General features: G+C 38.7%; 1 protein-coding gene across 6 annotated transcripts in view; it reads left to right on the forward strand.

Moving 5' to 3' along the window:
- Window positions 1-27230, forward strand: part of SUCO (SUN domain containing ossification factor) — a 40133-nt gene extending 12903 nt beyond the window's left edge. Inside the window, exons 4-24 of one of the 6 annotated variants that reach the window (XM_068690043.1) lie at window positions 1315-1460; window positions 4717-4857; window positions 5036-5183; window positions 7140-7260; window positions 7486-7610; window positions 8115-8182; window positions 8767-8874; window positions 9245-9350; window positions 11598-11618; window positions 11865-11920; window positions 12932-13023; window positions 13711-13776; window positions 16823-16897; window positions 17399-17492; window positions 18498-19661; window positions 20563-20650; window positions 22002-22106; window positions 23416-23570; window positions 23881-23972; window positions 25074-25129; window positions 25280-27230. In XM_068690043.1, the coding sequence (XP_068546144.1) occupies window positions 1315-1460; window positions 4717-4857; window positions 5036-5183; window positions 7140-7260; window positions 7486-7610; window positions 8115-8182; window positions 8767-8874; window positions 9245-9350; window positions 11598-11618; window positions 11865-11920; window positions 12932-13023; window positions 13711-13776; window positions 16823-16897; window positions 17399-17492; window positions 18498-19661; window positions 20563-20650; window positions 22002-22106; window positions 23416-23570; window positions 23881-23972; window positions 25074-25129; window positions 25280-25726 (3474 nt within the window). In that variant the 3' untranslated portion in view covers window positions 25727-27230. Of the gene's footprint in view, window positions 1-1314; window positions 1461-4716; window positions 4858-5035; window positions 5184-7139; window positions 7261-7485; window positions 7611-8114; window positions 8183-8766; window positions 8875-9244; window positions 9351-11597; window positions 11619-11864; window positions 11921-12931; window positions 13024-13710; window positions 13777-16822; window positions 16898-17398; window positions 17493-18497; window positions 19662-20562; window positions 20651-22001; window positions 22107-23415; window positions 23571-23880; window positions 23973-25073; window positions 25182-25279 lie in introns of all 6 variants that reach the window. The other 5 variants (XM_068690044.1, XM_068690048.1, XM_068690049.1 and 2 more) reach the window with 5 other exon arrangements.
- Window positions 27231-27696: the final 466 nt, after the last annotated feature.

Here is a 27696-nt window from a genome sequence, read left to right on the forward strand (position 1 = left end):
CTCTTCAAATGCTTCTTGTATTTCAGAGTCTTTCATTTTGAGTTGTCTAAAGCTCTTGGTAACCATCTAGGTAACCATCTATCACATTTCACTTGCACGTAGGGTTGCTGCCAGACTCATTTCCAATGAAGAAGAAAACCTGTGAGCTAGCAGATCTTGCATAAGTAATGTGCATAAGTAATAGTAATTTAGTATTTGTAGGTACTGAGTAAATCTTTCCAGGGTAAATTAAAGATGGATGTTACAGGTATGGATGTCACTTAAAAAAAAAAAAAAAAAAAAACAACTCACTGAAATCTTTTATATAGGTCAGACGTGGGGATTGTAGCAGTCACTTCTTATCTTTCATCTTCCATGCCTTTTGTCAGCTTTTTCCGTTGTTTAAAATGAAAGCATTTTCCAAAGGGTTTTGTTTTAACTATTTGCAGGGTTGTTAATATTAAGTCAGTGCCAGGTGCTAAATGTTACAAAGCCCAATGTTACAGATGACTTAACATATACATTTGTGCTCTGTAGGTTACAAGACAACAGAAGTAGGATGTACTTCCGATGATATATATTGCATAGTTTAAATATGTAATTCTGTGGTGTAAACCTAGACTACTTCATGGTTAGTTAAATGACTTAGAGTAATTCTGGTATTGACAAGAGACTCTTGTTTGAAGTGTTTTTATTGCCACAAAGAATTGATCTGACCTGTTTTGGTGGCTGTGTACTCCTCCAGATTCAGAAATACTTATTTTGGTTAGGCTGTGCACGTGCTTTTAAAACTGAGGAACTAGAATTAGTACACCTCAAGATTACTGAACTCTCAAAAGTGGTAAGTGATTTATCTTTAAGTTACAGCAGAGAATAGACTTCTGAATGCATTTCTGACCTCCATTGGCGTGTTAAAATTGTAAGCCTTCCCCAAAGCGCAGCCGAGGATGAAAATTAAACTGTATTGAAGCATGTAAATAGAACTGCTCATTTCAGTTGTTGAAATACTCAAGCTAGTTTTCTTGTGGTTATCTTTTCGTAGTCTTTTCCTCACAGTTGATGAAGCTGTTGCATATGCTTTTCCAGTTAATACTTTTATGCTGTTGTAGGCTGTGAAAGAGTGTTGTAACTGCCCTGAAGTAGCACATGAACGCCAGCTAGGTTTACAAAGAAAGAAAACTTTTCCGATCTGTCCTGCTGTCTGATAATTCAGGTTAATTGATGACGGAAATCTCAATTACTGAACTGTTAAAATTTTGTAGTAGGTGTTCTTACAAGAACTCTTTCTCTGTTCAAGTTTTCTAAAACTTAGGTTCATCTGTAATGTTTTCACAGGCTAAAGAAGTAAGTGAAACAAGCCAGCTTGAAGCTCAGACTCCAACTTCGGTAGATTTAAATGGAGCTTCACCTAGCATAGTTGCAAGCACTGAAAATAATTCCAGTTCACCTACCTCAGAGATATCTACAGTCTCACAGCCTGAGTAAGTTTTTTTTTTTTTAATTCCATTGTTTTGGGCTTTGACAGAATACCACTTCTTCTGATATTGTTAAAAGGGTTACCTGTTCAGGTGTAGCAGAAGTGTGAGGCACGGTACTTTTCTAGACTGTTACTTGCTATTATTTTGCTGTTCTTTGGTTTATGGTGTCAACACTAATGGAATATGCCATCGCTTAATCTGCAGATTGAGAGTTGCATACTTGCTTGACTGTTGCCATTACCAGATTTAAGGCCCTGCTCTGAAAAGGGGAAATTCGATGTCTCTTATATGCTATGTAGTCTGTATTATAAAAGCCACCAGGTCTTCAACATGAGGATTTCTGCCCCTCACAAATGTGCTGCACATATGTGATAAAAACATCATGGTTGAGTGATGGCCTCTGCTTTCAGTTAAGGGTTAACTTCGTAGGGTTTGGGGTTTTGCTCCAGGACTGGGAACAGAGCAGTCTTAAATGAGTTCTGTTATTAAGAGACTGTCAATAAAAAATGACAAATTTCAGTATAAGCATATCCAAGTTGTTTGTAAATCTAGTACTTAGCAGTGTATTGTGAAGCTACCTCTGCTGCTGTAGACAGAGTCCTTTGAGAATTGATGGCCCTTCTTCTGTTTCCATTCTTCTGTGGAATGCTGTGCAGCCAAATTTGAATAGTAGTATAGGAATTCATGTGTTTATATTTCTAGGTACTTACACAAAATTCTCCTTGTTCTTTTCTGCTTAAGGTTATATATTTTTTTTGACTGCTAATAAAGGTCTAGTATTTTGACAGATAAAATTTAACGCATTAAAAGTGAAGTAGAATTCCCTAGTTCTCTTTTTTTTTTGTGTGTCCAGTTTTGCTGATTTACTAAATTCAGTGGTCTTAGCATAGAAAAGGTCTGAAAATCTTGTTGTCTGACTGATCTTACCTAGTCTGCTGGGGCTAACGCTTAAGTACCTTTAAATGTCTTTAATCACAAGTCTTGGAAAATCAAGCTCCCAAAACTTACAGTTTTCATAAAGCAAAACTGGAATGTAACTTCAGTGTTTCTTTTTATAGCTTTTGTGGACTGCTGTACCAACTTGTTTATGTGACTAGATGCAGGCCCTACTGTTGTCAGGTGCTGGAGAAGATTCAGGATCTTTGTTTAAAAGAAAAAGCTCGGTGTCGTGGACTTGTTGAAAATAGTCTTGTGCTACTGTAGTTGCAGAATGCTAGAGTGGTGAACTATGAAGACTCAAACTATCAAACAAAGGAGTATTGAAACTTGTCTTGGAGCACCTGGTTTATTAGTTGTGGGTAGTAGTGCTCTCTTCCTGGTACTTTTTACCGGAAGAAAGGACAGGATCAATAGAGGGGACATAGCATATTTATATATTTTTTTTCAAACTTCAGTTTTACTTTAAATACTAATTTGTAGTCTATTTTACTACAGACTATCTTAATACCCAATAAGGGTGTGGGTGTAGTCCAGCTCCATAGTTAAACAAGATTTTTAAAAAGACTCAGCTGCATTTGTTATTGTTAGACAACATTTTTTCTGTTTTAGGTACTAATTCTTATCAGTGTAACGAATTGCAGCTCCATTAGGTGTTACTGGTCTGGTACTGCAGCAGGACTTCTCAGACAAGATATTCTGGAAATAATTTTACTACTACTAACTACTACTACACACTACTTCAAAATAAATCCTTTCTTGCTGCCATTGTAGCTTATCTTTGCAGCCCTAATTGTGGAAAGCTTATTGAAAAATAATTTGTGCTCTTCTGGTTTTAAGTGACAACAGCTGCTATGCATGGTAAGCTTGGTAATGCACTTGAAAAATGAAGGCAAGGCTACTAACAAATGAAAGTGCGCAAAGCAGGGGGGTGCTGCAGTTCCTAGGCTTGTGCTACTCCTGCCAAATCTAGATACTGAAGGGCAGGCAGGTACACCCTGATATCTATCTGTCTCTATATGAACTTACAGATGTGTGATAAATATGATTATATGATATATCTGGTGCACATATATGTCAATTCATACTTGTTCTATATTTCAAGTTGATTATTATTCATACTGTCATCTAGTCATCATCTTTTCACCAAGATCAAGAATATGTGGAGCTTTTTAATTAGAAGCAGAGTGGTCACCCCTACTTTGGCTGTTAGTGTTATGTGCAGAATTAGCCTGTGTGCATCTCAGACATGCATCTTGGGGGGTTACGGAGAAACTATTCTGTTTATAGCTATTAACTTCTTGTATTTGAGGGGTTTGATAGATTGTGCTACGTAGTCTTGAATGCCTCTGAGTTTTTTTGTTTTGTATCAAGGGAACTTAATCATGTGAAAGGTACTAAAATTGTCCCCCTTGTGTTTGTTATGGCTGCTTCTTTTTGTGAATGTAGCTGTCAAAACCAAAAAGATCACTTCCTAAGTTGCCCAGGTGCTGTTTGTTTTTGCAGATCTGTGCGCTTACGTTGAAATTTAGGAAGCAGAGTAAAGGCTCTTAGTTAAATCTGGCTTATAACCTTCTAGATCAATATGAAACATCCCTGCACTGGAAACTCATCCCTCCCCACCCACTCCATGACTCCTAAAGAGCATGCAGGGAGGCTTTCCTTGCATTTTTGCCCTAGTATTTGTCTGATGCAGTATGTTTGTTCTCCTTGGGAAAGAAGAATTAAAGCAATGGGCAGATAAGCAAGTTCAGGCTGCTCATGCAGCATAGGTAATGATCTACTGGATTACATCATTTCTGTTGCACTAGCAGAAAAAAAAAACGAATGGAAAAAGTCTGGCAGGCTGTGCCACGTACTGTTATGCCACACCTTTCCTTGTGGAGGTTCGGCCAAGTTCTCTTCTGACTGTTCCCCATTGACTTGGTAACATTAGGAGCTTTTAGTGATGGGACTCAGTCTCCTGTTTAAGACTTTGTTGAAAGAAAGAAGATTGCTGGCATTCAGATTGTGAAGCTTGTGGTTTGTAGTAGTGATGGGCAAAAGTATCCACTGCAATGTTTGTGATAAGTTAAGTGGGAGTTCTGGGAGATGGAAAGCCAGCTTTGAGTTTATTTGACTAGAGTGTGAAGAAGAAATTCTGTTCTCGCACAACTGAGAATGCTGTCCCACGAGTATGGCATACTTCATTCCCCTTGTTTTCTTAATTATTTCTGAGATTGTTTTTTTTTAAAACTTTCAAATATCTTTAGTTTATCTAGTTGATTAGCAGGGTTACTTGTGTTATCAGAAGGGTAAAAAGCATATTGTTTCTTTCCTTCAGTGCAATAGAAAATTCCCGTGCTGATACCCCTGTAGTCAGCTCTAGTGAAGCTGAACAGTCAGAACCTGACTGTGATATTGGTGGGACACTTGAGGCTGACCCTCAGAGTGAGCCTTCCTCTTTTGTCAGTCCACCAGAGAGGTGAGTATTGAAGTAGGTTGTGAGACTGAATAATTTAAAGGTAACTGTTCGTTTCTGTCCTGGCCTTACAACAAAGATCTGCATGTGCTTGCTTATCCGCATTTGTATGTGTGTTTTAATATTGTATATGACTGAAAATGTGATTGTTTTGTAGGTCCTAATGCTCTAAAATTTTCAGCCTTGCAGGCCAACATATAGAGAACATATCTTCTTCACATGGCAAGGGAAAGAAGACAAAATCTGAGTTTGAATCAAAAGTTGCAGCAGCTGAAAAAGGGGCAGATCAAAAATCTGCTCTGAATGCCTCTGAGAACTTAAAAAGGGAGGTAAGCAGTACTGAGATTCTGCTCAGCACGCGCAAGAGTACGAAGGCCTTTGTTAAATAATCAACAGTGTTAAAGATGAGTGATTTCCATCGCTTTTTTGGTTGCCACTGTCTAAATGAATAGCTCTTGCATCATAAGCACTGCGTGCGGGTCTGATGTTGCCCTCTCAGCAAAGGTTTAAAATGGAAGAACAGGGCAGCAAGGTCAATCATTTTGCACAACTCAGTTTTTCTGAGCTGTCTCTTCCAGTACAGGATCTAGGGAAATCATATCAAACAAAACCACCTGGAGCAGAATCCAGAAGAACGGTTCTTGGTATAATAGGTAGTGAAAGTGGGACTTCCTGTAGGATGCTGACTTCCTCTACGTGGGTTAAAGAAATGCAGGGGGTTTGTGGTCCAGGTAAGCTTGTAGAACAGAAGTCTGAAAGTTGACTTCCTCGACTGAGTCAGGAAGTCCTTAAGCAGCAAGCAGATAGCTAGAGGCAAAGACAACACTTGGAGGAAATATACAATGTTTGCTGTGTTGTTACTCTTTCCTAAGTATCTTGTTTGCCCAGTGTTAAAATTGGGTTACTTAGCTTAGACAAGACTTAGCCTGAACTGTGGGACTGCCTTTATGTTCTCATTGAGAGGCATTTTATAAGGCTTATTTGTTTTATATAGGTAAAGAATGTCCAAGGCCACAGTAACACCACATTTTGCTATTTTAGGATCACATTTAGATTGCCACTAATAACTTTGTTAACTTTTTAAATGTGTAGTCTATCTAAGAAGTTATTCCCACTGAACAGACTGCAGTGTGCCTTAAAATGCAGTCAGAAGGAGTATTCTAAAGAATTTGACTACAAGAAATGGTGTAAAGTGATTTTTATAAAATGCTTTAAATAATTTTTTTAAAATAACCTAATTCTTTAATGACTGAATTAAATAATTGTGGCATTGCATTGTGTCATAGTTAAGCAAGAGCATTGTTTACTCAGTTGGCTTTTTGATTTGTCACTTGCCTCATAGTCTGGTGAGGATCAGATGTTTCTGAAATTTCTTGGGAGAAGAAAATAGGCATTTTTTTTAGGTCCTCTGATTTCAAATTATATGGGGATGTATATTTGGATATGTCAAATCTAAAGGTCGATTGCACTGTACGTCATGTGAAGAATTCTGTCATATCACTTTTATCTAAGTATGTGTTATTCCTCTCTGTTTGAGGGCTTTCAGTTACAGAACTGTGTAAAATACTTCAAGTACAAAGATGTCAGCCTACAAAGCAGTCCTTCTGGAAATTACACGTAAAATATTGGCTGCAAAACAACAAATCTTCCTCACTCTAAATGCCTAGCAAAAGGTTTTTTCACATGACATGCTGGAAATGTGTTTATATGAAGAAGTTAAGACTTCAAATGGTAGTACAGACTGTGGTTAAATTAAAGTGTAATTACTTTGGCAAGTCCAAAACATGTTTTCTGTATTAAACATAAAATATTTTTTTAAAATATCCAATTCTGCTGGTTTTTTGTGTTTTTTGGAAACTCCGGGGGACCTCTGGAATTCTGATATGACCAGCGTTTGTCTTTAAAGATTTCTGCTGTAGGGAAACCTTTTTTTCTTAGAGGAGAAGCAAAAATCTTGAAGACAAAGCAGATGTTTTATCAGACAGAATGTTTACATTGTACTTGAAATGTATTAATTCAGTGACAAAAATTGTCAGTATCTCAGTGAAAGCCTAAGATTCTGGGAGGAGACCATCACATGTTTATCTACCTTGGTACTAAGTTTTCAGCATGTGTCTAAATGATGGATCTCCTGTTGACTTGATGTAGAAGTTGAGCAGGCATTTTTTTTGTCTTGTTTTTTAAGAAGAAAAAAAAAACAAACACACAACAAACATTAATTCATCTTTGTTTCAGTGTTTGTATTGAAAAATATTTGCAATTGGTGTTTTCTTTCTTTCTTCCAGAAAGACTATAAGAAAACAGGAGAAATTGACCCTACATCTGTTATAACTCCAAAGGATCCTGGAGATATTCCGACATTTGATGAATGGAAAAAGAAAGTCATGGAAGTAGAGAAAGAAAAGAGTAAGTCCAGGATTCATTTGCTTGCTTTAAATACAGATTGCTTTAATCTTCTCTTAAATCTGAATAGTGAAACTAGCTGAATCCAGAATGCAGCCAGTAGGTTTGCATTCCTACTAAAATTACATGAGTAATGGCATTTATTACATAAAAGCAGTGACAGCAGTTCCCTGCAAGTGAAAACATTTGTTATGTGAGTGTTATAATACCAGTATTTTCTGTTCCTAGGTCAATCAATGCACCCTTCTGCTGTTGGTGGACAGCACGCCACAAAAAAGGTTCAGAAAAACAGAAATAACTATGCCTCTGTAGAGTGTGGTGCCAAAATTCTGGCAGCGAATCCAGAGGCAAAGGTAAGCATTCACTAATTATTTATTAGCATGCATTACTTCAGTTTACTGTCATGCAAAAAATAGTGCAAAGTACAGTTACGTAAAAGTTAACACTGATTTTTTTGAAGTCATCTTTTATTTTTGGGTTTGGGTTTATTGTGAGTTTGGGTTTATGTAAAAATGGAACGTAAACTGTGATCTGTCCCTCTTACTTAAGAGGGATTGCTGTAGAGAAAAGCTTCTCTTTGACTGAAATATTTGGAAGGGGGAGGAGAATCTGCGCAGTATAGAAATTGGACAAAGTTGTATAAAATAGCTCACCACAGTAAATAAGCTGTGATTGCCCAAGGCTAATGTGGTATACTGTCTCCTGTATATTACTGTGCTTAAATGTTATGAAACCTGGTATTAATCTTCAGAACTAATACTAAGTTTATTTTCGTAGAGTGGGAGGGCATGGGAAACTTGGTGATGGTATTATCTTCCATACAACGTAAAATACTAATTGTTGTATTCTTTATACAGAGCACGTCTGCTATTTTAATGGAAAATATGGACCTTTATATGCTAAATCCATGCAGTACTAAAATCTGGTAGGTTACAGAGGTTTGCCTGTTTGTAAAGGCTAATTCTAGTTTTCCATCGCAATGGGGGTGCGCGTGTACTATGGAACTGGCTGGATCTTGGTGCATTTGTGCCTGTGAAATGTATGTAGGGAGCTATAACTGATTTAGCAGAAGTCATTTAATTGTGTCCCCTGTAGAACTATGTCTCTGAGTGCTACAATTAAGGAGATAACTTGATTCACGTTGTCATTTGTAGTTGTGACATAACTGTAATTCAAAAGGAAAAGAGCTGGGTATTCAAGTAAAGCTTTTGGTTTCTTTCCTCAGTTGCCAAATACTGCAGGACACATTACTGCTATTTACCATATATATAAATACATATATATGCCTTTCATGTATGACTTAAGTGTTGGTTGCTATCCTTTGTTTTCAGTTCTGTGACTTGCTGCCCTTGATTTTGAAGGGATCAGCAAGTGATGCCTCCTAATTCTACAGCATTTCTGTAGTGTTCTTCTATACCCAGTGAAGGATGGAGCAACAAAGTAAAGGACTGAGGAGTGTAATCCTACAGGTGAAGTGCTTCTATTAATAATTTCCTTTTTGTCTTCAAGGTTTGTTATTGAGCTTTGTGAACCAATCCAAGTAAAACAGCTTGACATTGCGAATCATGAATTATTCTCTTCAACTCCTAAAGACTTTCTGGTGTCCATTAGTGACAGGTATGTTATCAAAATCAGCTCTTCTGAATGAAGAATGAAATAACTATTAAATGTGTCTGTATCAGGCATGATTTGTGTATTATTTTATGCAAATTGGGATGCATTGTGAAATGACAGATTTTCTTTGTGTGTATACGATCAGTTACTAGCTTTTTTCCCCATGTTTCCTGTGTTTTTTGTGTGAAGAATAGTCTTACTTTGCTACACATCTCTTCATTAAAAAGCACAATGCAGCTATAATGCAACTCAAAAAAAAAAAAGTAATAATAACTTACTTTGCAGACAGGTGTTTTGGAAGACATAAATGTCTTTAAACAGCAGAGTATGGAGTTTTGAATTTCATTAGATATTTTTTTTTTTGGTTTTCTAGGTATCCAACAAACAAATGGATTAAACTAGGTACTTTCCATGCCAGAGATGAAAGGAATGTCCAAAGCTTTCCTCTGGATGAACAGATGTATGCCAAATATGTTAAGGTAACTTAAGCATAAATGTTTTTGCAGGGTTGTCAGAAAACGAAGTGTTTGCTGGTTTTACCTTGTATCTGGAAACATGTTATCAAAGCATTCATTGCTATTAATTGCATTAGTTTCAGTATTGGCCTCACACTAAATGTCTGTCAGACAGTCACAAGTGTTACCTTTCTCAAATGGTACCTGATAATGTGTTGGAACGCATGTGTTACCTTGTGTCCAAGAGCTTCCTTAGTTGCTATCTGAATGTAGAAAAATCCAGGCGATGTTCTGATTTGCTTGACTTACCAAACCGTCTTTTGAATATACGATGAAAAATGTAATCCAGTTTTGTCTTTTGGCTGTATCTGCTTGTGTGTATGTATGTACATCTATGCACATACATACACGTTCTCCTGGAGCACAGATTAGAACAGTGCATTTCTTGATATGTTTGTGCAGTATTCTGCTGTATAGTTGTAGGTGAATGTGAAAGAGTAAACATTCAAATTCTGGTTTTGCTTGACAGACTCAAAGTGCACTCTTGCATTTTTTCAATCATAACTGCTATGTGAGCAAATTACTTAGAATTACTGCTACTGGAGCTAAATGTCTCAAATTATAACTTCAGAAGGCTTTTCACATTACCGCAACACAGGTTTTTGGGGAATTATGAAACACTGTTTGCTTTTTAAAAAGAAATCTGACTTTGTACATTCATTTGGAGGTAAAATTTACTTCCAGAGGCTGCTTTGCTTAAAACATCTTAATTATAAGTAGCCTGTACACCTTGCACGATGCATCTAGTTGTTTTTTAAAGTAAACATCAGTGCAACATAAAACTGAATCTCAAAGCTGAGGCTGAAGTCCACTAAAGCAGTATGACCCTTTCACTTCCTGTGTTACGGGTTACTGGGGCAGTGAATGGAACTGAAAAACAGAAAGCAACTGCTTCGTCATGGTAACTACTGAAATTAGGTTTGCCTGATGGGAAAGATCCCTGTCTTGCGTTTGCCATGATCTCTGACCTATCAAAATAGCTTGCAACAGTGTTTATTCAGAAGATTCAACCAGAATAAAATTCCATAAATCATGTGGTACTTGTATAGGGTTAAAAGTGTTACTGAAGATTCTGTGGTGTATTTGAGCTGTAATCCAAATAAAACGCAGACTTTTTAGGCCCTCTCAGCAATGTTACCTTGTAATTAAGGTGCTTACAAAAACCGAATACTGGATTGTGCTATTAAAATGTTCTGTGCTTTCAAGAGGTAGCTCTAATAGTTATCTATTGAATTTATATACCCAGAAATTCTGCATGAGTCAGGATAAAGACCTCATTTATTTTTAATTGTGTTTTCTGGCTGAATTAATGCCTTAAGGTATCTAGAATCTTGACTGTCACTGAAGCTCCAAAATTACACTGGATGCTTCATAAATTAATCTCCTGGAGGATATGGTATTTTGCCTTGAATAATATACTGTGGTAAATTTTTTTAAAGAACTGTTATAGTAATGTTTTCACTTTATAGCATAAAATGTAAGCAAGTTCTAGGAGTGCCTAGTCTGCAGGAAGAGTCCAAAAAATTTTCAGAAAGGTTTATTTTTTGAAGTAGCTTAATAAATGATCTGAATTTGACTTTGTAGGAGAGTTTTTATGAAAATAGTTACCTTGATCTCATTTGCAAATTATCACAGTCCTTCATTGAGAGTGTCTATGTAGTGGTTTTATAAGTGCATTCTACGCTTCCAAGCTGAATTTAGACTAAATACCAGAGTGTAGCTAACATCTTGCTAGAAATACACTGAATGAAGCTTCCAAATGTTTAAGATGTTCTGTGCACAATTTTCCAGTAGTCTCTATAAATTGGAGCATGTTACATTGAACTCAAAGCAGTAGCAGTACATAGAATGCATGCTATGATTTTTTCTTTTGTGTCACTTCCTGTAATCTGTGCTCTTTAAAGGGGAAAAATTACACATAGTGAATATAACTCACCTTAATACTCTGTCTGGAATCGTGCTGCCTAGAAAAATTGAATAACTTCACAAAGTTTATTAATAAAACGTGTTGCATGTTACTTGCTGTCTGCAAGGTATGAGGGCTAAATGAAATCTGCAGATGAAATAGTATTGCAACTTTATCCTTCATAACTTGTCATCCTAGGCATTATAGTAGTGAATTGAAAACAGCAAAACTCTGTAGTTGCCTGTGGCATGTTTGGCCTTTGTACTGACATCTTTTTTTTTTTCTTTTCCTTTCTCTTGCTTCAGATGTTCATCAAGTACATAAAGGTTAGCAATCTCTTCTTTTGGAATGCTGAATGCATAGGGCTTGGGGTTTCTCTGTGGCTCAGCACATTAATGCATGGCAAGAATAAAGCTTTCAGTCTTTTCTGTTCTGGTGTTTTGGGCAATCTGCAAATCCCTTGTATAAAACAAACAAAACAAAAACAAACAAAAAAAAAACACGCTATGTTAAATGGATTCTTAACTCCATGGGTCTTTGGTCTTTCATTTTAAGTATGTTTTATTCTGTAGGTGGAGCTGATATCACACTTTGGATCAGAACATTTTTGTCCCTTAAGTCTTATAAGGTAATGTCAAGTATTTTGCTTTGTATTTCTACCTTTTTGCAATGTGGATTAGTGTGTTCTAACAAGAGCTGGGAAACAAAGTCTGATTTTCAGTATACCTGAGTTAGCTGGAAATTCTGCAAATTGACATAATTGCCTAAGATGACCTGCTGCATAATGTTCTCTTCACATGTATTTAAATAAGCTTCACATCTTTTAATTCAATTTCCCATTATGTAGGGAATAGTTTGTATTTGCTGGAGGTGAGGCAGAGAGGGTAGAGAACAGGGAGCATGAGCAGCCTCCCCATGAGGACATGGGCATTTATTTCAAGGCTGACCAAGCAAAACAAGGAACAAGTGGTACGCTAAAAAGAGCAGGTGTGCTGAGTGCTGTTGAGAAGATGTGTTGCAGGCACCCGAGGTATAACCAGTCAGTAATATTTGAAACATCTAAATCAGAACTGTACGTGTAGTTCTGTGCTATTCCTGAAAACCACTTTAAGTTCTGCTGTTAAAGCCATGCTAGGACTTGAACACAAGAAATCCAGTGTTGTAAACAAAACAATATTTTTAGTGAGTAAGACTGCTTTAAACTGCTTTTATTTGAATTGATTTCAGCAGAGCAGGTCAAAGAACATAGTGTGCAAAATCAGGTAGTCAGGACTTAGTTTGTCGAAGGTCAAGCTGAGGAGATTTAAGAGCTTGTGGGGCACTTGAGATGAGAACATCTAGATATGAGCTCAAGTTGAAAAGGAGAGCAGACCTCTTTGGAATCGTTAGAACTTAAAACAGGATCTTGGTTTGGAGCAGCACTTGAGAACATGCAACAGACTGGATAGGAGTTTGAGAAACTTACCTGGCAGCGTATCTGCTGCTTGGTCTTGGCTAACTGAAGGTAACTATTGCTTATCTGATTTGTTTGTTCCATACCACATGATGTTACCGTTGCTTATCTAATCATCAGTCATGTCAGGTAATTGCATGGCTAATAGACAAATGCTTGATTTTTGTTTTTTAAAACTGTTTGCAGGGTATTTGGTACTAGCATGGTTGAGGAATATGAAGAAATAGCTGATTCTCAGTATCAGTCTGAACGACAAGAACTCTTTGATGAAGATTATGGTAGGCAATAACTTCTGTTTTTTGCTTTGTTTTTTTGGCATACCTTATGCAAGACTGTTGACTTGTCTCCTGTGTATGTTAAATGATTTGACTGTTCAATTTACGTTGTCTTGTTTGATGTTAAGCGTTTCTGGGCTTATCCAAGCATCCTTTTAAATTTTAAACTGTTAGTAACTCTTTGGAGGATTATTTTAAAACACTAGTAATGTCTTAATCTTATTTGTCAGGCTAGTCAATAACACCTTCATGTACTGACAGTAGTGAAGGATAACTAAAACAATCAGAGTAGTGTCCATAGCCTTTTCCCTAGGATTGTTTGGACCATCAATGCTGCAAACAATTGGAAAGGGCTTAGTTGGCTGGCAGGCTTCATAAAAGATGTGTGAAAACACCTTCCCCTCATCCTACAGCCCTCATGTGGAAGATGGGGGAGAGGCCTGTACTAAGCCCAGTTAGCTGTTGGTGAATCCAGGGGAAACTGAAGCTTGAACTCTGAATCTCTTCGTATTTCTCACTGCATTGAACTCGATACTTCAGTATGTCATTTCTGACCTTTAACTCTTTCTGTAGCTTTATTTTTACGCTGTCAAACTGACAGTGTTGAATGACATGTTAAATCTTGAGGTTTATTTTGATTGTTTGTGACATTTAATTGTGATAGTCATAAATATTCTTCTTTATTCATAGATTATCTGTTGGATTACAATACAGGGGAAGAAAAATCTTCAAAAAATCTCCTTGGTTCTGCTACAAGTGAGTATGACTTGGTAGAAAAATGCTGTGCTGAAATAAGTGAGCTGTTTGACATTGGAATGACACTTCCTTATGCAACAGATATGACTTCCTGATTTTCTTACTGAAGCGATTTGTTATGATTCCTATTTAATTGTGTAGGAGTGAACAGTAGCAATTTGAAAATGGATTATCATAAAATACTCTAAAACCAGAACTTTTAGATATTTTTTTCAGAAACCTTGCTTTCTGTGAGTAAGGATCCTGAGCACCTAAAACAATCTGAATTTTACATAGGGCTATAAACATTCAGCATTAATATGCAGTAGAACCGTAATTAGTTGTGAAACTTGGAAATCCAGGCATAAATAAGGTGCTTTATTTATAGGAAGCAATATAAAGATTTACTTCCTACAGCCTGAGTGGAAGGGATGGAGAACACTTTCTGAGAAGTTTGTGTAAATATTGTAGCTTTTGTGTTTTCCATGAGTACTGTGTGTTTTTTTGACAGAACTGATAGTTCTTGGCTGTCTCTTGTCACTTTTCCCTTTTGGAAAGCTTCCAGATGTGGGTTTTGTTTGGCCAAGTATACTTGAATATTCAGTTTTAATGGTATTCTTAACTCCTAATTTATTTAGGATAATATCAGCTGCCAGACACCCTACACTATGCCGCTCTTCCTTCTGGCCCAAATAATGAAGATCTGTTACTTTTGTGTAGATTTGCATTCAAAATGAATGTTGTTCAGATTCTAGACTGCAACCTTAAGTTCTCAGGCTTTCCTTACAGTCTGTAGTGTATGAGAGCTGCAGGGTTCTTCACAACCGTTTCCTAGAACATAGTTGTCCCTTAAAAAGGTCATGGCTATGCATATTGCACAGCTTAGCATGGTTTTGAATGGGGCAATAGGTAGTGGAAAAGGCAGTTTATTTCTAAATGTTAGCCTCTCGCACATGAGAGAAAGCAGGATATTCTTGCGTGACACTGCTTATCTTTGGTTTGTGGCCCAAATCCAAATTTCAAGACAACCTGAGGCATATTGATATTCTGTCCCCAAGTGCAGTATTGTAAGATATTTTTCAATGTCTGAAAAAAAAATGATTCTGTGTGTTTTTTAAGTGTACTTAAGACAGCGATGAAAAGATTTGAAACTTCATTGTTAGTACTTTATCAGCACAGCTGGGCACTAAGACATTGCAGTGGTAATTATTTAATCCTGACTGGTAGATCTTAGTTTTGAGACCTTTTTTCTCCATAATATGTTCCTTTTTTTTTGAAGGCATACTGTGTTTGAGAGTATTGTTTTGGGGGGCTTGTGTGTGTTAGAACAAATGAGACAGAATTCCATTTTGGATTGTCTGTCTTAAATAGTGACTGATAGCACAATGAGGGAGAGGGACCTCAGGGGAGGGGGATAATGAGCTTCAGGTACATCAATTCAAGAAACATTTTGCTGATTTAGCCTGTGTGGGTAGTTCTCTGCTCTTCTAGCCATCTCACAGACTGGCAGGCTTCTATACCAACCTTCAATTCCCCCTCTCTTTTCTTGCTTCTCTGTCAATAATAAGAAATGATACTTCAAGTTTAACAACTTCAAATTGTTACTTTTCAAAGAGTAAAATCCCAGGTAAATAACGTAATTCAGGAACATGGTTTCTGACCCATTCTGGAGGGAGGGCAACATTGAGACTCAACAAAGCTTTGTGAAATCAAAGAATTTTGTCAGAACTTCTGAAATGCCCTTCTGTAAATTTGACCTTATCCATATAACATATATGGCTGTATGTTGGTGGGTGTGGGAGGAATGAGCAATGTAGGGCCAACTTTGGTGTGTTTATAGTAAGGTGCTCTTTCACTGTTCTTCACTTTCTAAATAAGCCTACGTGTTAGCTATGTTATATATGCCTATATAGAGCAGACTCTTTGCGTCTAGTTTTGTGACTTTTTTTATGAGGGAAAATACTGTTATACTTTGGAGAAGGTAATCCAGATCAGTGGATATGTGTTACTGTTTTCTCCCATTTGCCTTGATTGATCTTGATGGTGATCTGTTCCTTGAATGTTGAAGTGTAAGTTTTCTTCAAATCCCCAAAAACTTGGAATTGTTATGTTGCAGCAGCATCAGAGTTGGAAGTCTGATTCAGGATTAATAAGGTTTGCACACCAACAAAGTCAGCTCAGCCTAGTATTAATGAATATTTATTCTTTTGTTTGTCCTGCTGTGGGCATTTTGTCTTTAAAGGAGGAATTCTTGTCTTGTACATATAGCAAATGACATTTCTTGACTCATTCCTTGAATGCTGTCATGACAAATGACCTGACCTGTCTTCAGTAGAGTTCCTCAGTTTGAGTGTTAAAGCTCAAAGTACCTGAGTCAGGGCTTCCCTCAGTGGTTCACAGTCTTTGCTTGAACAGTTGTCTGTTTCACCGTTCCCTGGTTTGAATGGGCTGATGGTCAGTGAGAGTTTCCTCCCACTTCTTGTCTTTGGTGTTAGAAAGTCTCACTGAATGGTTCAGGCTTGGTGCAGCTGATGTGGTTGGCAAATTGTTGCATTTGTTCTGTGAGGGAGGCCAGATGATTCCTTTCTGCAGGAGTTGCCAAAGCTAATGTAGAAAAACTACATTTAGAGCACAGTCTAAGGCAGCGTTTAGAGATGTGTACTGACGCGTGCATTGGCAGCTATTTGGAATTACTGGGGGAGGTTTTGGTGAGCTGCTCCAGACAGCTCTGCCTGAATGCCTAAACAAAGTGGTACTGTGTACTGAGATTTTCTTCAGCGGTTGTGTGTCCCATTTCCCACGTAAACTGTATTTTAACTGCCTAGAAGCTGACTGAAGAAAGACTGTGACTGGTATTAGATACTGATTTTCAAATACAAGCTTCTGACTTATAAACAGAAATCTCTTATCCTTTAAAAGAAATGGATGCATTTCTTATAATTAGAATGACTTTTTTTAAATGTATAATGTGATTAATTTCAGGCAAGTGTTACATAATAGCAGATTGTTGGATGGTATGATCTTTGAGCCCTCTGAATTTGTCCTCATCAGTTGTTTTCCATTTCAGATGCTATCCTCAGTATGGTGAACATTGCTGCTAATATGCTTGGAGCCAAAACTGAAGAGAATTCTGAAGCTGAAGGTATTTATTTTTAGGTTAAAAGCATTCTAGAAAGTCTTATTCCTCTTTGCTTTTTTTTTTTGTTTGCTTGTTTTAATTGTGAGGAGCTTGATGGTCTGCGTTGAAATGATTTTTCTTCACCATCTTTATGGCATTACATCATCAGTGCTGTAAAATACTTATCCTATTGACTGCAAACCATGGAGTGAAGAAGTTGAATCTGCCAAGAAGGGAACTGATACGAATATACCATATGTTTGCTCAGCTATATTCTGATGAGACCTTTACTCTGTTATGCAGCTTTAGTTGTAGAGTCTAACACCTTCTTCCTGGAAATATTCTGAGGCTGTCCATAACATCTGATAGTTAAACTGTTGTTAGTGTTTTCAAATAACTGGAACTTTAATGACACCTGCAGTTGTTGCTTTGTTAGAGTTAACATCTAATGCCCCACCCCAAAATCATGGAAAATAAACATGGCTCTTGAATCTTTGTCCTAATTCTTCTTCCATCCTGCAACAGGGAACAAAAGCATATCTGAAAATGTCACTGCCACCCCTGCAACTTCAACAGCTGCACCAAGACTGCCTGAACCGACTCCTGTTCCTTCACCAGAGTAAGCAATTGGTGTATTTTTGAGTGTTCTCTTAGCAGAGATTAGCACGTACCAGTCTGGAATGTTTGGGAGTAGAATGCTCTGATACAGCACACTGCCTTAAACAAGTAAAAATGAAAGCATTTGGAAAAGTATGGGAAGTTACTAACCAGGGAAATTTATTGCTTTAGTTACTACTTGTAGCTCTTTCATTATGTTTTAACACTTGACAAAATGTCCAAATGCATCACTAATGTTTCCGATAGTTTATATTAGTTTGTTTGGAAGAAGTAAGAGGAGCATTTCGTTCTTTGTGGCTCTTGCAGATTTCTTGGATGGCTGCTGCCTTAATATTGTTTGAGGTTTTGCAGGTTGTCTCCTGCAAGGAAGGTGAATTAGGAATGTAAGCTATATAGCTGAAATTTTAAAAACTGTTTTTGAAGCTTATATTTTTTGCAAGGCTGTCTTTAATGAAAGCACATATGCGAAGGTATGGAATTGGGTGGGGAGGGGGAGTTGTATGTATGAAATCTGTGCCTTTTTTTTTTTTTTAGGTGATGAGTTGTTTAGAATTGATTTGGCTGCTTAAAGCTGAGACTCTAGCTCATAGATATTAAGACATGACTGGTGCTGCGTATAGTGGTTTTATGTTTCATTAGAGACCAAGGAAGGTCAGATGGAAGACTTTGATTCTTGCATTTGGAGGCTGGAATAGAAGAGTAAAATGTTTGCTGTGTATTAAAAATAAATAGATTAGTGGTATTTGAACTGGCAACCCCTTTACAGGATAACGGGACATACCTGATTGGGAAGGTCTTGCTGTTTCCGAAGCTAGGGTTGAAATAAATTGGTTGAAAACCAGGATGGAAATATAGTAGAAAAAAAACTTATGATTTGTGACTGCATCCAAACTGGCCTTTGGTCATAACTTGGTGAATTTTCTAAAGTACCCTACTTCTGCAATCTTCTAGAATAAGCATGTAAACCTGTTGAAGTAACATCCTGTCTTTAACCTTCTTCTTGTAGACTTATTACTACAGATATTCCACAGATAGATAAAGAGCAATTAAATGTGGATTTGACAAAAGAAAGTCCAATTGTTCAGCTAGTACAAGAGTACGAAGAAGACGTAAGCCAGTCAACAGTAACCTTGCTGCCCAGTGATGATCAGGAAGAAGAAGCATCGGCATGGTTTGAACTTGAGACAGACAAATATTGCCCTGACTTGAGAACAGCATGTTGCATTTCTACTTTCTCAGAATATCTGTTTAAATGGTGTTCGCTTACAGCAGCCATCCATCGGCGGCGTACCAAGACTGAAGGTAAACATAAACAAGATTACTCTGCTCATGCTCAGCAGCCGCAGGCAGTTCTGACTGAATCTGTGCACGTGTCAATAGATGAGCCTCTGCCTGAGCAATTAGAGAGCAAAGTTGAGAGGCTGCCTGGATCTACTGCTGCAGTTGACTTCAGCAGTGTGGTCCATGAGGAGATCAGTAATGAGACCACAGATGCTATTGAACTGGAACCAAGCCATCCTCAAACTGTCTCTCAGTCCCTCCTCCTCGAAGTTACCTCTGAAGTTAAGCCATTGCCAACAACAGAGATGGTGCTGGAGCCTGCTAAAGAAGACTTGGGCCAGATGGCACCAAGGGGCACTCCCCCAGTGGATACAGCTGAGATGAGTGCAGAAACAGAGAGGATTGAGAGCTCTGCTGCAGAAGAAACCCCTGTAGTTTCTGAAACCAGTGTGCTCACTGAAGTAAAGGAGATGAGCACAAGAGAGACCGTCGCTACTCCAGTGATCTCAAAGCCTACAGAGACTGTTCTGCAGCCTGAACATACAGTGGGCATGTTAGCCAGTGATGCTGGGGAAGGGAAGGAAATCACTCCAGAAGTGCAGAAACCTGTCGTGTCTCCTGTTGAGTCCGCTGTATCTGAAACGAAGGAGGATGATCAGGCAACTGAAGAAGCTTTTATGTCAATTCCGGTCTCTGGGGGACCACAGAGAACAGCTACAGACTTCTATGCTGAGTTGCAGAATTCAACAGATCTAGGCTACGCTAATGGAAACCTCGTTCATGGATCTAATCAAAAGGAGTCTGTCTTCATGCGCCTCAACAATCGAATTAAAGCCTTGGAAGTAAATATGTCTCTCAGCAGCCGTTACTTAGAAGAACTGAGTCAGAGGTAAGCCTGAGGAAGGATGGGAAAAAGGTACTGTACATAGACATGATTTTAGCCAACTGTGCAAAGGAATTACACAGGTATGCAAAGGAATGTATGGCAGGTAATGCAGTGGGGAGAGCTTTGTGGAAAATTGAGGAAAAGTACCGAATCCTGAGAAGCTACCGGAGACCTAGACATGTGTGGTTAGCTAGGGTTCTCTTTCTGTGTTTTCAGCTACAGTCAACATTTTATTTTGTTGATTTATTCTTGTATTGCTATGTTTTGGGGCTTTTTTTCTTAAGGATTGAGTGCTGCAAACACTTAGCCTCTCTGTAATCACTTCAGCAAAAGTGCGCATCCTCCTGTTGCTGTTAAATTGAGTGACACACACCTACAATGCCTTCTTCACTGGGCTGCTCGGTTGGTTGCTTCCACATAAACTGCTGTGTAATGACTCCTGTTGAAGGGAGCATGGAGGGGGAACTCAGAACTTTATATGAGGGATGCACGTATATTGGTGTTTCATCTGTGGTGATCCTCAGCCATAGGACAACCGGGAAATGTACCTATTTAAGAACTGGTTCCAAGGAAGATCTCTGTTACATTTACTGTTGTGCTGTCTTGGCAGTGAGTGTTTTGCAGAGTGAATCTGCTCCATAGTGAATACCAGTAAATGAGCACTCAGTTCTAAGGTGCCGAAATTATCTTTGACCTTAAGCTTAGAACAAAACCACCCAAGGTAGAATGAAGTGTCCCTGTTCTACGTCTGAAACTAGAAAAGGAACACCACTTGAAGTTTAAATAAAGCTGTTTTGGACAAATGAGAGATTTCTCCTTGCATAGTGGTGTGTTCTGAAGACAAGTTTAGTGCTGTGAGTTTTATGAACTAGCATTTCAGATCTTTGTGCTGTTTTTGTTTTAGGTACCGAAAGCAAATGGAAGAAATGCAGAAGGCTTTCAATAAAACGATAATAAAACTTCAGAACACCTCAAGAATAGCAGAAGAGCAGGTATGGCTTGTTGAAGTACTTATATGTTTTCCTAAATAAGAAAGACTACTTTAAAGAAAGTTGCTAGGACGTAGTTTTTTTCTACTGAAGGTGTTTTTATTATCTGTGTGTCTGCCTTTTAAAAGCAAGTCCATTCCTTGCTTCCCAATCATTTTCTCTGTAGTAAAACTTTGCAGACATGCTCCCAGTCTCTTTTAAAATAAAGCCCTTTCCCGCTTGTTTTTCAGTGTGTCAGTTGTCAGCTGTTAATGGCTAAAAGTCTTAAATATATTTGTCAGTGGAAGTTACCCATGTCACTTCCAACCTTTGTTTCTTGGTTGTAACTACACTCAAAACCTGTTTTTGGAAGCTTTGTTGGGTTTTGTAGCTCTGGTTTAAAATATAGATAGGCAATTACTCTGATGTTGCTGGAGAGAGACCTAACCTCCAGAAAGGGGGAGGGAGTGGTAATGGCATGTCAAATTTGCAATTCAAAGGGGGGCACATATAGCAGAAGTTTTAGTTCCTTCTCTGAAATGTCATTAAAGAATGTGGGACATGAAAGAGAAGGTTTTGTTGTTTTTTCCCTTGAACTACTGTCCTAGCTTTCCTGAGCAGCTGTCAAATATAGCATGAACTGTGTGCTGAATAATCACAAAAGCAATTGTGCATGTCTTAGCAAGCTTAATCCCAAACACTGAACATTTCTGAAGTATAATCCCAGGCATGTAGTTAGCTCATTTGTCAAAAGCAAAGAAAATCACAAATTCCCTGAAATCACACGCATGCTCTTTTTTGCATGTCTTAAATATTATCAAATGCCTCTCTTATGCTCTTTGCACCTTTCTCAATTCCTTGTAAGATTAAGGATCTTGTTAGGACTTCCTCCAGGAAATGATAGCTGCAAAGGGCTTATTTCTGGCTGTCTTGGGCCCCTCTTACTGGGCATCTGCCCACCTGAGCCCAGAACAGAAGCCAGATTTCAGCTTTTAGATTTCAGCTTTGCCTAGTCATCTGCACACATTTTCTGACATGATGGTACTTGGCTTCCTGATAGCCTGCATGCAGCTAGCTATTTCTTCTGCCTTTCATAAAGATAGTAGTGACTGCAGTGAAATGCACTAGGCATAACGTTACAAAACATTGCTTTATACGTAAAAATGCTGATGTTTTGAAGTGTTTATATGACTAATGCTGTATAAACAGTTTCAAATGATAAGTGGAAGTTGTGTTTGAAAAGTGTGCTAAATGGATCATGTGGCTACATCGTGACTGGCTGTGTTGGACAGAATGCTAATGTTGTGCAAGTAAAAGTCCGTGGTAGCAGAATCCTGACAACTAAACAGCATGGGCATGACTCTCCTTAATACAGGATCAGCGGCAAACAGAAGCGATCCAGCTGTTACAGGCTCAGCTCACCAACATGACGCAGCTAGTTTCCAATCTGTCAACAACCGTGGCGGAATTAAAACGTGAGGTAATTATAAATCAGTAATATGGCACAAGAACTCAAGCAAAGGAAACAGATACATAAACATATCTCAGTTTGAAGAGGCCTGGGCTTTTTAAGTGAAGCTTTTCATTTGGGTCAGTAGTTGTTGCTTCCAGTTCCTGCTTTAGCAGTTGGCCAAGGGACGGGAGGAACAGCTGAGTAGTTCGAGCTGTCTGGTGCACAGTGGACTTGATGTAATAGGTTTTTAGTAGAGCCCTACTAGTCCTGTGATTGTAATCTGATCTTGTGATAAAAGATAGAACTTAAGCTCAGATACTCAGTCCAGCTTTCTGTAGTGCATTGGAGTTGATACTGCTCTGTAAAATGGCTTTTAATTAGACTAAGCACTGACTTCAAAGTGGCAGTAATAGGATTTGTTGCACTCAGTGTTTGAAACATGCAGTTGGGGAATGGTAAATTTTATGCTTCAAGAACTTTACTGCCATTTGATGTATTATGTGACCAGTTGTATCGGATGGCTTTATGTTCTCTATCTTCAGTAGAATGGGATGCTTTACAGTGTCCAGCACTTACCCTGCCCACTTGAACACCAATAGTCTTGCAACAGAAGATGTGTGAGAGTGTACTGAACACTGTTGAAACTGGGCTGTGACAACAGACAAGCGTGTGGAGGGCTGTGCTTTTTGCTATTGAGTGGCAGACTAGCATGGCTAAAACCCCCTTCTCTTTTCTTCTCTGGCTATTGTGATCTTTGGAGATAAAGGGAACCTTGGCAACAATATTAGGAACATGTTCTTTCAAATGTTTACATTCTCTAGCCTGGGATTTCAAGCCATATTGTAAACATGACTTTTTTGTGTGTGTTGCCAAGAACGTGTCTTGAGCTGTTTCCTAACACTTAGTAGGGCTCCCTCGATGCCTGGTTGGCTAAGCTCCTGTTAATGAGTGCTGTGCTTTAAATAGGATCTGACAGTGGGTGATCAGGTTATGTTAGACAAGCATCCTGGAATTTGAGCATGACTTTCCCTGAACTCAGTTCTAGTCACCTGAGTCAACTAGTCTGAGCAATTTGATCAATGATGGTGCTGCAGTCAGCGGAATCTTGTCCTGCATTATCAGCTAGTGGTCTTTAGCTGTTAGTCCTTGAATGCCATATGGCCAACATACTTCTGGAAAAACTATTCCAGTTTAAACATTAGTGATAAGAGGGAAAACAAGAAGGTGACTTGAAAAGAACAGTTGTGTTCTTTTAAAGTTCTGGTGTTGAAAGCAGAGTGTAACAGTATAACTGCATTGTCCATTAGTCTTTAACAGCTATATCAAATTCTTTCAGGTTTCTGATCGGCAAACCTACCTTGTGATTTCGCTGGTTCTCTGTGTCATTCTGGGCTTGGTGGTTTGTGTGCAGCGGTGCAGAAGCACGTCTCAGTTCTGTGAAGATTACTTCTCAAAAATTCCCAAAAGTAATCACTACCCTAGCCCCAAAAGGTAACGTATTTGCACTTGAAGCTTAATTGTTCTCGCAGCTTTTATTGATGTTCCCTAAATCTCCTGGGACTGGGGCATCAAGCAGTTACTGCTCTGCAGTAGTGGTCTCATAGGAGCATTTTGGAGCTACTGAACTTAACATGCCTTGGTAGCTTAGTACAAAGATAGTAACTACCGTGTCTGTTTGCCAGGCTTCCTAGGGCACCTGGGCAAATGCTGATTTTGTCCTTCTGCCAAGGATGCTCTTTAATGGAAAAATGCATTGTCTTGAGAAAAACATGCATAAAATCTTTTGGGTTTTGTTTCTTAGATGTTTTTCCTCCTATGATGATATGAATTTGAAAAGAAGAACTTCTCTTCCACTGGTCAGATCACAGTCTTTTCAGCTATCTGGTAAAGAAGGTATTATTCACATATATAATACAGCTAATCTCTAGTGTTACTCTTGACACTATACAATCTGTCTTACTGCATGTGTATGAAAATGGAAATCATAGGTTAATGTTGAAGTACACTGGATTGTAGTAGTTTACTTAAACATTCTTTATATGAGGTGGTTCGTGAATGTTACCAGATGCTCCCAGAAATGTGCTAAATTAAGCTGAAATGTTAGATCTAGGGTGAACACTACTAGAGGTATGGCCTTCTTGTTGGTTGAAACAGTTGATGCAGGTACTCAAGTCTACAAAGCTAGGAAGTTTATACAGAGTAGTATTTCGTAATGCCAGACACAGAAAGCCTGAATGCCCTATTTGGATGTCCTAATGGCCAATCTTGAAACTTGGCATATATTTAGGGATCCAAATTTAATTTTTCTTACTGCAGCTGATAGACCATTCCTCTTGGTTTGGCTAAGAGGATTGAATGATCTGGTTGTTTGAGTATTCACATCAGACTGTGGGCAAATGAATTTTGATTTCTTAGGCCATCATCATTGTGCAAAAACAAAAGTGGCGTTGATCATACATGTAGTAACTACTGACTATTGCAGTTGATGCCGTGCTTCTAGATTGAGCATTCTTTCTTCAGTTTTTTGTACTGTACATAAAACTGGGTGGAAATTTGACTTGATTTGGGAACATTGCAGTAAAGATCAGACTATTTTTTTTCAGAATGGTGGTTTTTTAGTCTTCTCTGCTGCTTAGGCTTGGAAGAATGATTTACAAAGCACTAATGGGGGAACACCAGACGGCTCTTAAGCCAGTCTGAATATCTGTCTGTGCTTCTAGCTGCACATTAAACACTGTTATATTGTTAACGGTATATTTTTGAGAAGCCCACTTCTGCCAGCCACCTGTCCCTTTTCCCCAAGGGGTGTTCTGGGCCATAGGAGCAGCGCACAACCTGTCAGAAGGTCAGGAGTTTCCGTGTCTGTCACTGCCAGCTGCCGTGATAGCAGACGGGAATTCTTTAGTGCCAACTTCACTTTCCGTGTGGTTGTGTTGAAAATGGCTTTGCTCTAGAGCCGGCAGTGTTAGTAAATTCTTGTACTCTTTCTTATAGTGGATCAAGAGGACCTGTACATCGTAGAACCCCTCAAGTTCTCCCCAGAGAAGAAGGTACAGTAGCTGCAGAGGCAGGCTGAGGCTGACACATTCCTGCCGGCAGGTGGTGTGTGTCTCGGCTGCTCTCCTGGCTCCTGGGGTTGGGCTTTAAGCTCTGCTTGCCTGTCAGAAGCTGACCGTTTCTCTTTTTACTTGTGGTTTCAGAAAAAGCGTTGCAAATACAAAAGTGAAAAGATAGAGACTATCAAGCCAACGGCAGAGCCTCCGCATCCTGTCGCCAATGGGGAAATAAAAGGAAGGAAGCCGTTTACAAACCAGAGGGACTTCTCTAACATTGGGGAAGTTTATCACTCTTCGTATAAAGGGCCTCCGTCTGAAGGAAGCTCAGAAACGTCATCGCAGTCTGAGGAGTCTTACTTCTGTGGCATTTCAGCTTGTACGAGTCTGTGCAATGGACAAACCCAAAAGACAAAAACTGAGAAGAGGGCTATAAAGCGAAGACGGTCTAAAGTTTCAGACCAAGGGAAGCTCATAAAAACTCTAATACAGACTAAGTCAGGGTCAATGCCAAGCCTGCATGACATAATCAAAGGAAACAAAGAGATAACAGTGGGAGCACTTGGTGTCACGGCAGTTTCTGGACAAATCTAAAACTAGCTGAACTTCTCAAACAGGAGAGTGTTTGTTCATTTGAGAACAGTCTGTGGTATTCTGTGGGAGGATGGTGGGAGACGAAGAGCTCAACTAATTGGAAAGTATTCAGAAATTTGGTTTCTGCCTTTTTAAATAGATGGGATTGTGTCAATCTTGGCTATAAGCTGCAGCTTTACAAGGCTGATAATTTCCTATGAGAACATCTTGGGGGGGAGGGAGGGCAGGGTTCATTTTATAAAGGTTTTTTCACAGTTCCTGGGGCGGAGATTTTTTGAAACCCAGTTTGTTGGGTGGAATAGGGATAAAAGCCTAATCCTCTTCCTTCAGCTTTGTTCCTATTTCTTGCACCTTCCCATATTTATGTGCCTTTTGTCTATTTATAATGCCACTGGAAGAGGGGAGATACAATTGTTTGTCATTTGATTTATTTTGTAATTTCTCTAGCTTTTTTTGAAGATGCAACACTACAGTGCTGTAAAGGGACATGTGTTGGCCTTCAGCTGGACTCAGTAATGTGGACTGGATACTGTAAAAATACTAATAGGTGGACTTGCCTGACTAAATCCCGGTTTTGCAAACTCAGTTGAGAAAAGTGTCTCACTAGGGTTAGTAGTTAGATTTATTTCCACCTTCCGTTACAAATCAGAGCTGTAGTCAGAAGTACTGAATGAATGACAGTTCCTCTGTAGCATTTCTTGTGTACGCTGGGATCTTACGCTGACGAATGCGTTTGTTACCTAAACTGACTGCTGTAGTTCTCCAGGAGAGATGAATGGGGAGTGCTCACTTTTTCTGTGTGAAGAGTTTAGGGGAAAGCTCAGCTGAAGAACGTGAGGGTGAGTTGGTGCAGCTGGCGGAGCTTTCCAGGCCAGTTCTGGATGTGTTGAGTTTGCAAAGCCTCGAAGTCTACCCTGTCAGGTTGGTTCCAAGTGGGTATTTCCATGACGTTTGCTTTTGTATTGGCTAACAAATGTGCAGTGTTTGTATGGTTGGTATTTTCATATCCAAGTGTTTTTTATTTTGACTGTGACTGTATATTTGGATACTATAGAGTGCGTGATTGGTAAAATGCTGTATGTATCTGAGTGAGTGGAACAAAAGGTTACTCCTTTTGACAAATGTTACAGGTTCATGTTGTAAAAAATAAGTTAACTTATTGAGCACTTTTAGTGGTACCCTTTTTAACAGATCTAATGCCTTTCCTGGGTATTGTATGTAATGTGACTTATTTAAAGCCTTTGTTTTTTTTGCTGCTTTCTTGTTAGTTTATGAATACTTTAGGGTGATGTACTTTTGGATTTGATCTGCACAATTAGCCAGTCGGAGCACATGAATCAGACTCGTTGAACATGAATTCAAAAGGGTTTCAAACCTGAATGAGGAAAATACACACCACCTGAGTGCAGCATACGATGTTGTGGAACAAGAGTATGTAACTACAGAGCTGTAGTGCCATTAGAAACTGTGAATTTCCAAATAAATCTGAACACTTTGTCTTTAATTTAGTGGTACTTTTCTTTTGATAATCAAACTTGTAGCTTAATTTTACCTCTGAGAAGGACTAGTCTTTAAATTTCCATATGGAACCAGGACACATGGAACCATTTGTAGCAAGCACAGCAGTGCTGTGTGCAGCCCAATGCCAAGCTCGTTGGATGTCCAGCCCCTTCTCAACCCTTTTCTTAAATGAGACTTTCCCAGTGCTAATTTCTCTTGACTCATAGCACTCCCTGTGATGAAGTTAAAAACGAATTGCATGTGGGGTTTGGTGCAGGATGGGGACTGCTTTTGGGGGGGATGAATTTTCCTGGTGTGGGTTTTTTTTGTTTTAAATTACCTTCCTTCCTTTTGACGCGTCATTTGTAGGAAGTCTGCTTTCCTTTACTGCCCTGGCTGTTACTGAGCTCTTCTCATCAGTAAGAATTCTCACGCTAAGAATCGGCTGAAGTTGGACGCTTCTGAATTCT

This window comes from Anas acuta, chromosome 8 (genome assembly GCF_963932015.1).
Source record: "Anas acuta chromosome 8, bAnaAcu1.1, whole genome shotgun sequence".
NCBI lineage: Eukaryota > Metazoa > Chordata > Aves > Anseriformes > Anatidae > Anas > Anas acuta.